Source organism: Lithobates pipiens, unplaced genomic scaffold (assembly GCF_037356315.1).
Source record: "Lithobates pipiens isolate NorthernLeopardFrog02 unplaced genomic scaffold, aLitPip1_a1.2 Scaffold_18, whole genome shotgun sequence".
NCBI lineage: Eukaryota > Metazoa > Chordata > Amphibia > Anura > Ranidae > Lithobates > Lithobates pipiens.
This window is the reverse complement of record NW_027507758.1, coordinates 638484276-638498358: the sequence shown is the minus strand read 5'-3', so window position 1 is coordinate 638498358 and position 14083 is coordinate 638484276. Positions and strand designations below refer to the sequence as shown.

Below are 14083 nucleotides of genomic sequence, written 5' to 3'. Positions count from 1 at the left end.
CCTCTACTCTAGTATCCCCCATCACAAGGGAATTGAGGTAATCACAGGCTTTCTGCGGGAATGGGATAAAAATAATTGGAAACTTTTCAACTTTGTTGCAACTCTTTTGAAACATATTTTGACTTCCAATGTTTTTCTATTCAATGGGTCCACATACTTCCAGGTACAGGGGGTTGCGATCAGGACTGCTTGTGCCCCATTGTATGCCAACCTGTACCTGGGGGGGTGGTAGAGAGCACTGTTTTTGGATGATGGTGCGTCGATGTATAAAATGTGGTGGAGGTACATCGACGACGTGCTGGTCATCTGGATGGGTACCATCAATGAACTCTCTGAATTTACGACATTTATATCCGTCAACCAATTTAATCTTAAATTTACTATGCAATCTGATACATACAGCATCCCCTTTCTTGATTTACGCCTTTTCTTGAATCACAAGGGCTCTATTTATAGCACCTTATACCGCAAAGAAACTGACGATAATACCATCTTACACAATTATAGTTAAGAAAGGAAGGGATTCCGGCGCTCCAGTTTTTGTAATGTCTTATTACAATGGTGCAATATAAGCTTAAATGGCTCATTAACCACTTTCAGACCGGACCAATTTGCTGGTCAAAGACCAGACCACTTTTTGCGATTCGGCACTGCGTCGCTTTAACTGACAATTGCGCGGTCGTGCGACGTGGCTCCCAAACAAAATTGACGTCCTTTTTTTTCCCACAAATAGAGCTTTCTTTTGGTGGTATTTGATCACCCCTGCGGTTTTTATTTTTTGCGCTATAAACAAAAATAGAGCGACAATTTTGAAAAAAACGCATTATTTTTTACTTTTTGTTATAATAAAGATCCCCCAAAAATATATAAAAAAACATTTTTTTCCCTCAATTTAGGCCGATACGTATTCTTCTACATATTTTTGGTAAAAAAAATCGCAATAAGCGATTATTGATTGGTTTGCGCAAAAGTTATAGCGTTTACAAAATAGGGATAGTTTTATAGCATTTTTATTAATAATTTTTTATTTTTATTTTTTTTACTAGTAATGGCGGCGATCTGCGATTTTTATTGTGACTGCGACATTGTCGGGGACCCATCGGACATTTTTGACACATTTTTGGGACCATTGTCATTTATACAGTAATCACTGCTATATAAATGCAGTGATTCCTGTGTAAATGACACTGGCAGTGAAAGGGTTAACCAGTGGGTGGCAGTGTAGGGGTTAAGTGTTCCTAGGGGTGTGTTACTAACTGTGGGGGGGTTGGGCTTTCATTTAGTGTACACTGATCTCTGCTCCAATCACATGGAGCAGAGATCAGCGTCACTAGTTGCTAGGCAGAATGGAAAAATGTTGTTTATACAGCATTTCCTCCATTCGGCCGCTCCGTGAGACGATCGCGGTGGATGCCCGCGGTGATCGAGTCCGCGGGTCCCGCGACCGGACTCACGGGGGTCCCGACCAGCGCGGGAGCGCGCCGCCGGCGGCGCGCTCCCGATGGCAGGGCGGCATCGAATATTGGACGTACATGTACGCCAATATGCCTGCCCGTGCCATTCTGTCGACGTACATCGTCGTGCGCTGGTCGGGAAGTGGTTAAAATCAGTCACTATTTATTTGCAGGTGAGAAGACAGCCATCCTCCAGAGGGTGTCCATAACCTCAGTATACAAGAAAAAAAGACAGGAAGGGGGGTTTTTGGAGGCACCAACTCCAGTAGTTCTATCACATAAATATATATTGTTTTTTTAACTTACTGGTTTGCAGGTTCATAAGGTGGTGATGTCCATCAAAGGTTAAAAAATCCTGGAGTGTGTTGGTGATAGGGTGCAGGCTCCGCTGGCCAGTAGAAGGAGCTGTGAGCCCCGTGCGCGTAGCCTGTAGGTTCAATACTCTGTCTGGATTCTTGCTGAGCACTGCTGACATCACTTCCTCCCCCGCATTCCAGGGTGGTTAGCGTGGAGCTTCCCACACCATGTACAACACGGACTAGCTGCTAAAACAACCAAGACTAACATCCTTACAGCAAAAGGACTGCCAGCGGAGCCTGCACCCTATCACCAACATACTCCAGAATTTTTTAACCTGTGATGGACATCACCACCTTATGAACCTGCAAACCAGTAAGTTAATATTCTCTCCTTCCTTTTTCCAGAATACTGATGTTATCTCCAATATTGTTCTATGGGTGTGATTTGTAGGAAGATTCTGTAGAGAGGCTCCTATTCATTCACAAAACTGAAGCACAGTAACACCCTGCACTATGCCTCCATGATGAATGAACACAGGAGTGATTGGTAGCAATTGCTCACTGTATTCATTCAGGAAGAGGCTGGTAATCATGCCCCCCCTCTCCATCTTGAACACTGCACGAATCTCCAACTCCAGCAGCAGCTGCAGCCAATAGGCAAGGAGAATGGGAAGCTGGCCAGCAGCAATGAATGGAGGGGACTCAGGGGCATCTGTAGGAGGTCCCAGCACAGGAGGGTGGGGACTTTCAGTAATGGGGAAGTATTTGGACATTTTGATCTCCCTGTGGCTCCTCTGCAGCAGCTGAATCCAGTGGGAGGGGAGAGGAGAGGCCAAAAGCAGCCACAGGTGAATCGCTGCTGTGGGGGAGGTTAGAACTGTGGGAGGACGTCTTAGAGGACAGGCAGAGGGGCTGTGGAGTAGAGGGAAGCTCAGGAGACCATAAGCTTATAGCAGAAGGGAGAATGCCATGGACATATGTTGTATTGACCTGGTCAGTTGGAAGCAGTTCTGTAGGTAATTACGACATATGAACATGGCAGTAAAAGGGTTAAAGTGTCACCTATGGACCATTTGTTAATAGCCTAATTTCTCATCATTTCATGTTTGGTATCTATTTACTCGGCACAACCTCAACTTTTCTATTTTACCAAAACAAGTGGGTAAAATATTGCATCTGTGTGCTCTACAATTACATTTAGTATATTTTTCACTGAAATGTACCCTTTATATCCTTCAGTGTGTACTGTTCTGACAAGTGCATGAAAATATCCTCAAGTATTAGTATGAAACCATGCCTGATGAAGGAAACAAAAGGTCTACTTATAGAAAATCCATGGGATGAACGTGACAAGCAATCGCGAACCCATGAAAAATTAGTACTGTATTTTAATAAAACAGTGATTTCCTATGATGGTGAGGTCCATCTAGTGGCCATAATATGGTATTTTTCCTAAAATACCCACATCAGCAAAAATAGCGCAATATGACTTTAAAGCCACTAGATTAATCCAATGATCATATGAAAAAAAACATGGCCAGCTGGGTGAATGCCGGTCACGTTCATTTAACTACTTTCTAAAAAATAGACCTCTAAGCCCTTGTACACACGATCGGAGATTCCGACAACCAAATCCGACGGATTTTGTCTGACGGATTTTGTCCGAAACTGTTGCATACACACGGTCAGGCAAAGTTGTTGGAAAATCCGATCGTTCAGAACGTGATGACGTTATTTCGTTACGATGGGACTAAGTTCAGGCTAGTAGCCAATAGCTTTGATGTAGGAATTTGATCTGAGCATGCGTGGCACTTTGTCCGATCGGAATACTCTACACATGATCGGAGTATGTCCGATCGGAGCATTTTGTCGGAAAATATTTCCGGCAAGTTGGAAAATTTGGTCCAACGGATATTCCGACGGAAACAGTCCGATGCAGACCACACACAGTCAGAATATCCGATCGTGTGTACAAGGGCTAAGTGTTTGTGAATCTTACACCACAAAAGGTACTCATCCAATGAAAGGTAATGACTCCATTTTTATTTTTCTACTGCTATCAATGGTCAACACAGTACAACACTTCATCCATGTCTTTGGTGATCTCTGATCTCCTTATGAACTGTTAAGGAGATTGTCATAAGGGACAAGGAGATTGGGCCCCCGATTTAGTCCCTTGGACAAGTCTTTTTTTCAAAAAATGCCCACACCCCTGGAACTGTTTCTTACATGATGAAACTCAGCCATGGAGTATATCTGAGGTGTATATCAAGGTGTGCTTCTTCCCCACATGAGAGCTGTGATGTCCAGCAACATTCATATAGAACACTTTTCCCACACTCAAGTCACTAATACACCTCGAGGGTTGTGTGGGATCCCCGAAGTACAGGAAGACAGGACTTCAGTGAGCAATTCCCTCAATCAGGACAGGAATACGGCTTCTCCCTCGTGTGAGATCTCTGATGTGTGGAAAGATTAGACTTATGTGAAAAACATTTCCCACACTCAGGACAGGAATAAGGCTTCTCCCCTGTGTGAGATCTCTGATGTTTGGAAAGATTGGACTTATGTGAAAAACATTTCCCGCACTCAGGACAGGAATATGGCTTCTCCCCCGTGTGAGATCTCTGATGTATGGAAAGATTGCACTTCTGTGAAAAACATTTGCCGCACTGAGGACAGGAATACGGCTTCTCCCCTGTGTGCATTCTCTGATGCTTGGCAAGATCTGCCTTTGTTACAAAACAATTCCCACACTCATAACAGGAATACGGTTTCTCCCCCGTGTGAGATCTCTGATGTCTGTAAAGATCAGATGTCTGTGAAAAACATTTCCCACATTCATAACAGGAATATGGCTTATCCCCCGTGTGAGATCTCTGATGTCTGTAAAGACTGGAATTACGCAAAAAATATTTCCCACACTCAGTACAGGAATACAGCTTCTGCACCATGTGAGACCTCTGATGTGTGTTAAGAATGGATTTATTCAGAAAACATTTCCCGCACTCAGAACAGGAAAGTGGCTTCTCCCCCATGTGGGATCTCTGATGTCTGTAAAGATCAGACTTCTGTGAAAAACATTTCCCGCACACGGGACAGGAATACGGCTTCTCTCCCGTATGCAATCTCTGATGTATGTAAAGACTGGACTTTCGTGTAAAACATTTCCCGCATTCAGAACAGGAATGCGGCTTCTCACCTGTGTGAGATCTTTTATGCACATTAAAATTGTATTTAGAATGGAAACACTTCCCGCACTCAGTACAGGAAAAGCTCTTCTCTGTTGGAAGGACGGCCCCGTCCCGCACAGTCTGAGGTTCCTCAGGATAAGAGGAATACGATGGTCCATCTACACTGTGTGGTGTCGGATGGACATTTGAGGTAGTCGGGTTTTCTCCTGGACTATACTGTGTGATGTCCTCATCTTCTACTTTACAGTCTGGAGACAAAGTGAGACAATCCTCTGAGGTTTTCCTCATCTCCCGTCCATCTACTAAAATAGAAATACAAAGATTATTACTAGACATGAGCTGATTGGTTCCCCTAAACCAGGACTCCGCCCACATCAGGCAGCTTTGTCTCTGAGGATTTCACAATTCCCCCCTCAAGGTAACTAGTAAATGGGTCCTCTGATCTCCTACCAGATCATTTCTTTATTCATGGACCTTAGTCAGAGAGTGAGGAAACAACGAGAACTGTCTTTTATAGGAGTGACAGTGATGAGGGGATTATAGGACGAGTGTCCCCTCCCCCTCTATCACTCATTGCCATCTTCCCAACACAAGAAGTCCTGCACTTCCTTATTTAGTCCATGATTTAGTCATGAATAACAGTGGGGCTGAGCCCCACCAGAGGTCAAAGAGTGAGGATGGGGGGGAGAACAACCAAGATGAAGACTGGACTGATCCTGAAGACCCCCATCATTGGGTTATTGACTCCTCCATCATTATCACTTTCTGTTTAACAGCTTGCCGCCCGCCCATCGTCAAATGATGGAAGGATGGTGCGGCTTTCATTCTGGGATGACGTCACATGACGTCGGCAGAAGGGGGCGCTCAGCTCAGCGATCATGGCCACTCTGTGTTGCTAGGACACATCGTGATCTCGATCTCTGTAAAGAGCCGATCACGCGGCTCTTTAACCATGTGATTGGCTATGTCCAATCCCAGCAGGTCACATGTAAACACGGAAGTGCCGTGATCGGCTCTCATCGCCTCACACTGACAGAGTGTGAGGAGAGCTCATTAGCGGCATCTCCTCACAGGGAAATCCCGGACATGTAATCAGAGCACTGATCATCAGTGCCCTGATTACAGTAAAGCTCCCCAGTGCCACCAAATTTATGGCATTTTTATTGTTGTTGTTGTTTTTTTTTTTTTTTTACTAGTAATGGCAGCAATCTCCGATTTCTATCGTGACTGCGATATTGCAGCGGACACTTTTGACACCATTCACATTTAGACAGCGATCAGAGCTATAAAAAATGCACGGATTACTGTGTAAATGTGACTGCCAGGGAAGGGGTTAACACTAGGGGGCGAGGAAGGGGTTAAATGTGTATCCTAGGTAGTGATTCTAACTGTAGGGGGGAGGGGACTCACAAGTGGAGACCGATCGGTGTTCCTCTGTACTGGGAACACACCATCGGTCTCTTCTCCTCTGACAGGACGTGGATCTGTGTGTTTACACACACGGATTCATGGTCCTGCTGTGTTCACGGGCAATTGCAGGTGCCCAGCGGACATTGAGGGCCCCCGGCACACGCATCGGGCGACTAGTGACGCACCCCTAGAGACTCAGGAATTAAAAGATGTCATATGACGGCACCCCGTAGGGACAAAGGGTTCTTGCCGCCGTCATATCACTATGCACGGTAAAGAAGTGGTTAAAATAAAGAACCAAACAATGTTTATTTTTATCTCTGCTTAAGTGATGCTGTGATAAACTTGGCAGGCTGCCTTTTTTTTTTTTTTTACAGCTGTCAGCAGTGAGCAGAGAATGTCTCTGCACTGAATCGTAGAAATGCTGTTTTAAGATTGTGAGGGGGTTGATTCTTTAACGATTAAACGTGCGGCTCTAGTTAGGAGTATGTAATGTAAAACACAGAGTATATAGTGCAGGGGTCAGGAGTATGTAATGTACAATAGAGTATATAATGCAGGGGTCAGGAGTATGTAATGTAGAATATAAAGTATACAGTGTAAGGGTCAGGACTCATAATATTGGTATTCAGTAATCAGTGGAAGATGAAATGATTACATGAGACAAGTTGCAGAGGTCCCACACCGCTGCCTCCCATCTCCTGAGACTGCACTCAGTGACTTGGGTCTGAGACTATACAGACATATCCCTCCACCCGGCACAGCCAGCAGACAACAGCAAGTAACACTGGGGGGATTGTTCTGTTTTACTAGACTCAGGCATGGGTCAGAAGTCCCACAGCACATACCCCAGAAGGAAGATTATCGGAGAGAAATCCAGGAATACAGGACGGGGAACACAGCTCAGGAAAGTGACCAGGGGATTACAGGCTGATATCACCCAGCCCCCGCCCTACTCTGGACCAATCAGTGAGCAGTATGGGTGGAGGAATGTATTCAGTGTTAATGACCCACCTGTGCTGATCTCTGTAGGAGTGTCCTCCTCTATAAATATCCCCGTTATTCCATCCTCCTCCACAGACTGCTGATCATCCCTCACATACCTCTCTTCTTCTTTTGATTTCACCTCAAATTCTATATCGATTGGATCTCCACTCTAAACCAAGAAAATGAGAGAGAATATCATCTGTAAGATATAAGCTTTCATATTGTAACATCACATAACAAATCCACACATTGTCTCTATAAGTGTGTTTTATAACCTCCATCCCACCAACCTTGTAACAGTGGGGGATGGTGTGATCTTCCTGTGTGGAATCCCGGGAATACAGAGGACGGGGACATCTCTCTGGTGGGTTCCTGGTATTTGGTGTCTCCATCATATCCTTGTGTCCTTCTGAAAACTCCTCCATCACTCCATACTCCTCATCCTCCTCTTTATACTCTTCTTTAACAAAAATATTATCATCCCCGAGGTTTCCACTCTGTGTTTAAATTATTTTTATTAAGATATTTTTCACATACAAACATTCCATAGCATTTTAAGTCCTTATACAAAAACATACTTATCATCATTATTTTATGTGTGTGTGTGTGTAGCGGCCGCTCCTGAAGAGCATGCGCTATGCGTTTTTCTAAAGTTATGCCTAAACTGCAGTTTGGTTTAGGTACAATTATCTAAATTGGGCCTCGGCATCAGTCTAACTGAACTGTGAGATGTTCAGCCTGGCCACAGGGGGCACTGTCTCCTCTGGCAGACATGGAACTATGGTCTGGTCATGTGCTTAAGTTACTCTCTCTTGGAGCCCGCCCAGTGGGAGTGACGCTCTCGCTGTGCTTTCTGGGAGAGGGTATTTAAGATACAGACGTCACGTGGTTCTGGGTTCTGGTCCAGAATGATGTACTGACTTCATGGTTCTGGTCCTCCTGACCAGCCCCCAGGAAGGCTATGGCCTGGGGTGCGGATCCACCCGATTTTAATGTCTCGGTGCTGGCTAGCCCGAGGCAAGGAAACTAAAGGAAGGATTCTGAATTGGTTGGGTGCCGTCTCCGGTTCGGGAGAGACCCAGTGTACTTCAAGCATTACAGGGGAGGACTCTTCAGAAGAACACCACGTACGGGTTGGTTTTCTTAGCAAGAGCCTGGAAGGGCTGAAGTAACTGAGTGAATCCGGTCTTGTGGATATCGCCAAGCAGGCTGAGAGATCCAGGTATCCTACAAGTGTTCTCAAGCTTAGTTTTCCTACGGATTTTACAACAACGTCTGTGGCAGAGACATTATCTTCCACGTTTCTACAACGTCTGTGGCAGAGACTTTGTTCCTGAGTAAGCACCTTGTTGGCTGCTAGGCCTTGTGAGAGAGGGACTGTCCAACCTGAGTGACCATCCAGCTGCGAATGGCTATTCTCTGGATGCAGTCAAAGTAAGCAAGTTCTTCAATGTTTTATTTGACTTTGACACTAAGAGTACCTGAACTTCCTTTCCAACCCTCTGATCCCAATTTGAAAGACTGTTCAATTGTCTGAGTTTTGCAAATAAAATCCATTCAAGTGGATCTATTGTCAGTCTCAAGTTACTGGGCCATCTACCATGGGACATCCCCTGGACGTGCAACAAGGAGAAAGGAAGGTAACGGTAAGCCCAAAAATAAACAGCAGCTCCTTCGAGGGTTAACAAAACCGTCATCTGTTTTGTTAAGTTCTCTGAGTGATTTCCTTTTTATGTGTATCCAAAAAAATAAAAATATTAAAAAAGAAGGGGTGGGGGGGGGGGGGAGGAGACGGGGAGCAGCAAAACCCCTAATTATCACCCATATATTTCACGTATACCTGAGTTTGTCCAAATTCCAGCCAGCACTTCCAAATGTTGGCATATTTTATTTCAGAATTATTTTGCACATGCATTACCTCTTCCATGAACCTAATTTTATCTATCTCCCTACTGCTGCCTTGTGATATTTTTCAAAATCTGGGAGAGATTATCCCCCCCCCTCTTTTTATCTACTTAGAGTACTGTAGACTATACAATTCCCTCTATTACTCCATATACATTTTTGAAATATCAGTCTAATGCCGCATACACACGGTCGGATTTTACGACGGGAAATGTTCGATGGGACCTTGGGGACCTTGTTGTCGGAAATTCCTACCGTGTGTAGGCTCCATCGGACACTTTCCGTCGGAATTTCCGACAAACAAAAATTGAGATCTGGATCTCAAATTTTCCAACAACAAAATCAGTTGTCGGAAATTCCGATCGTGTGTAGACAATTATGACGCACAAAACGGAAAATTTATGTCAAAATACTTACTGTAATTTTTCTTTCCTGATGGACTCCATGGCAGCCAACATGTGGGTTTAGTCCCGCCTCCATTACCCTATAGGATGATACTCCCATAAATCTTTGCTCCCTGCCACAGGCCATGTTCAGTAACTATCCTACTCCAGCCATTTGGGAGGGAACTCCTGCTGCCATGGAGTCCATCAGGAAAGGAAAATTACGGTAAGTATTTTGACATAAATTTTCAGTTTTCCTGACAGACTCCATGGCAGCCAACGTGTGGGAAATAACTCGCCAAAACACACCCGGGTGGGCAAAATGCTGCATAACAAAGATTTATTTGACACCGTCAACCGACAGAACTTTAACACCAAAGTCAACTGAGGATAGAGCCGCCGGCTCAACACAATAATGAGACATAAAGGTGTGTATTGAAGACCACGAAGCCGCCCTGCATATCACGTCAGGAGCCACATGGCGAGAGGCCGCCCACGAGGTAGAAAGACTTCTGGTCGAATGCGCCGCCACCGTCTGAGGAGGAGCCAAGCCCTTTTCTCTGTACGCCCATTGGATTGCTTGAACTATCCATGCCGCAATTGACCTGACTGATGCCCTAGTGCCCTTGTTCTTCCCATAGAACAGAACGAACAGGAAATCCGACTGCCGGAATGGAGCTGTACCCTCCAAAGATAGCTTTAATGAGCGACCAACATCAAGCGGATGAACTTCGAGGATCTGAATTTGGGTAGAGATATTTCCTGAAAAACCGAGGTGACCTTTGGGTTTGACCCCACCATTGGGACTAGGACCACCCTGTCCATAAAAAAAGTTAGAAAGGGTTCTTTGACTCCTAGAACCTGAATCTCTTATCCCTGTTTTGCTGAGGTGACCGCCACCAGGAATGCAGTTTTCAAGGTGAGTTCTCTGATGGAAAGAGCCTTATTGAAATGAGAAAAAAAGTCCAGAACTAGTGGCAGATCCCATTTAGGGAATCTGGGTTTTCTCTGGGGTCTCAATCTTACTGCGCCTTTGAAGAACTGTTGGATAAGGGCATGCTTGGCCCAAGAAACCCCTGTAAATGTGGAGATAGCCGAGACTTGAACCCGAAGGGAACTAACTGACAAGGGTAAGTCCATGCCTAATTGCAGGAAACCCAAAACGTCTTGAACTGCAGGTGAAACATAGAAACTAGTTCTGGAAGACATATAGGATACAAATTTGGCCCAGATCTGTTCATATACTTTATTAGTACTTCGTCTCCTTGCACTTAAGAGAGTAGAAATGGCCTTCTTAGGACACCCTAGTGCTTCCAGCCTTCCCCTCTCAAGAACCAGGCCCTCAACTGAAGGTGAGCTGGACATGGGTGGAGAATCGAGCCTTGGGAGAGCAGGTCTCGTCTGGATGGGAGAGGAACTGGGTCCCGAAAACTGAGGAGGGATAGGAGAGGAAACCAAGGCTGTTGGGCCAATGCGGAATTATTGCCAACACTTCTATTTCTTCCCATCTGAGTCTCTTCAGAAACTGAAAAATAATCGGAATTGGAGGGAAGGCGTATGCCTTGTGGAACCACCACTGTTCTGTTAGGGCATCTATCCCGTAGGCCTGCGGATCCTTGAACCTCGAATAGAACCTCGTTAGCTTCCTGTTGAAATGGGAGGCAAAGAGATCTACTTCTGGAGAAATCCCCAGGGATAGAACCCACTGAAACACATCTTCGTGAAGGGCCCACTCGTTGTTGTCCAAGTGGACTCGTGAGAGAAAGTCCGCTTGGACGTTGAGAACTCCAGGCACATAGGCTGCTGTTAAGTTGGCCAGATTCTTCTGGGCCCAACGCATTATTGGATCCACTTCTCGCAGCAGAGACCGACTTCTGGTGCCCCCCTTGCTTCCTTACGTAGGCGACGGCAGTCGTATTGTCCAGCCTGAGGACTACGGATGTTCCCACTATCAGATGCGGAAATGCCAACAACGCTAGGAAGGCTGCCCGTAGTTCTAGCACATTTGACACTATTCCCGGAGAGGGAAAGTCCCAAATGCCCTGAGCCACTTCCGACAGACAATGCGCCCCCCAGCCCCTGTTGCTGGCATCTAGAGTCACTGTGATCTATTTGATTGGAAGAAGGGAGTGGCAATTCAACAGGTTCTCCCGACTAAGCCACCAGAGGAGGGAACCTCTCATGGTCTGAGTAATATCGATGGACTGGACCTTCTCTCCTGACCATTGGCGAAGGAAACCCATTTGAAAGGGGCGCATCCTCCACTGTGCCCACTTCACCATTGGTATGGTGGACACCATGGTGCCTATGATCTTTAGGCAATGAAGAGCACTGAGGCGAGACGAAGAGAGGGCCAGGCGGATCCTGTCCCGTACTACCGTAACCTTCTCCTCGGGCAGAGAGATGGTACCTTTTCCCGTATCGAAAACAGCACCGAGGAACACGAGAGACTGTGTAGGAACTAACTGGCTTTTCTCTAAATTCAGGAGCTAGCAGGACCTTCGAGAAAGTGCGAGGGGAGGTTGACAGACCGAAGGGAAGGCAGGTAAACTAAATGAAGCTGGCCAATGGAGAAACGAAGAAACTGTTGGAACTCTGTTGCCACCGGGACGTGGAAATAGGCGCCTTTAAGATCTATTGAGACAAGCCAGTCCCCTGGCTGCACTAACTGTTGGATCGTGGACAGAGTTTCCATTTTGAACTTCTCCTTTCTTATGAAGCGATTTAGACGCGTCAAGTCTATTACAGGTCTCCACGTACCGTTCTTCTTCTGGACCAGGAAAAGAGGGGAATACATTCCCATGCCGCGTTGGTTGTCTGGAACAGAAATAGTGGCGCCTTGATCCAACAAAGATTTTATGTAGGCTAAAAGAATTTGTCTTTTTTCTTCTGACCTTGGAATGGATGTGGGGACACACTTGAGTTTGGGGACACTGCTGAACAACCAAGTGTGCCCGAAGGAGACCGTCTTGACGGTCCAAAAATTCTGGATCGAGGCCGCCCAGACGTGCCGAAAGTGGAACAAACGAGCTCCCACCCGGACGGGCCCGATCTCAAAAGGACTTAGTAGGCTCCTTTTCCCCCATCGAACTGCCCTTTGCAGACTTTTTGAGAGATGTCTGTCTGGACCTCCAAGATCTGGAGAATTCCCGTCCAGGTCTGTAACTGCGTGCCTCCCTGGCATGGTCTTGACCCTGCTTTCTTGGGAACGATCTCCTTTTGACTCTGCAGGCGCCTATCCTGGGGGAGAAACCCCGACTTACCCCCGGTGGCCCGAGTTATAGCACTATCTAGCTTATTGCCGAAAAGGGAAGAACCATCAAAGGGAATACGGCACCAAACCTGCTTAGAAGCGGGGTCGGCTAGCCAAGGCCGGAGCCACATGGCACGCTTGGCAGTTACAGAAGAGAGCACAACTCGAGCCACCAGACGGATAATATCAATCGAGGCCTCCCCCAAGAAAGCCGAAGCCAGCCTTAGTTCTTGAATGGGAGAACCCTTGGCAAGATCTTCTGAGACGTTTCTGAGTGTCTCATCAACACTATCAGACCAAACTTCCATCGCTCTAGACAGAGCCGCTAAGGCCAGAGCTGGCTTACGGGCCATGCCAGCCGTAAGATAGATCCTCTTCAGGTCAGAATCAATTCTCCTGTCCAGAGCATCCTTAAAAGAGACTGTGTCCTCAAGAGGAAGGGTCACATGTCTGACCAGTCTCATTACTGCCGCATCCACCAAAGGAGAAGACTCCAAATATTTAACTTCTTCCTCCTTGAAAGGGAAAAGTCTCTGGATCTTAGATAGAAGAGAATTCTTTTTCTCTACCTTGCCCCACTCATCCGAGATCACTTCTCCCAACTCTGAGAGGAAAGGGAAGCTAATACGCTCCTTCTTTAGTTGTTTAAAAAACTTCCTTTGCTTTGCCGGAGCCACTACCGGCTCTTCCCAGTTCAGCGTTTCCTTAATGGCTTTGACCAAAGGAGGGAGCAAGGAAAAGTCAAAACCCGAACCAGACTCTTCTTCCTCAGATTCACTATCTGAGAGGACAGCAGACAGATGGTTAGGCAGAGAGAAATCCCATGTGTCCTGGGCCTGGGCATCCCTCTCCGGAGACCTTGGAGACTCTATGGGAGACAAATGGGGGGCTTCAAATTTCTTTAGACTGTCCTTGACCAATTTTTCAACCATAGACTTCAGCTGTTGGTCAGAGTCACTCCTTTCGTCTGTCGCTTTGACATAACAGGCATCACAAAGGGACTTGTCAGCAGGAACCTGCGTCCTACACCCCCAACATAAACCTTCAGCTGCGTGACTTGAGCAAGCTGTAGAAGGGACAGGAAGGTTCCCGGCTACGGAGACTAGTTCTCGCAGGAGAATCATGACATCTGAATCTGGAAGAGGAATGCCGGCGGTGGGACTTAGACGAATCACTTCCTCGGTGAGAACTCCGGCAT

General features: G+C 46.2%; 1 protein-coding gene across 1 annotated transcript in view; it reads right to left on the bottom strand.

The window, feature by feature from the left end:
• The window catches only part of LOC143986898 (uncharacterized), a 1277526-nt gene that overhangs the window by 305511 nt on the left and 957932 nt on the right, over window positions 1–14083 (bottom strand). Inside the window, 3 exon segments of the mRNA XM_077485305.1 lie at window positions 4174–5249; window positions 7372–7513; window positions 7635–7841. Of these exon segments, the coding sequence (XP_077341431.1) occupies window positions 4174–5249; window positions 7372–7513; window positions 7635–7841 (1425 nt within the window).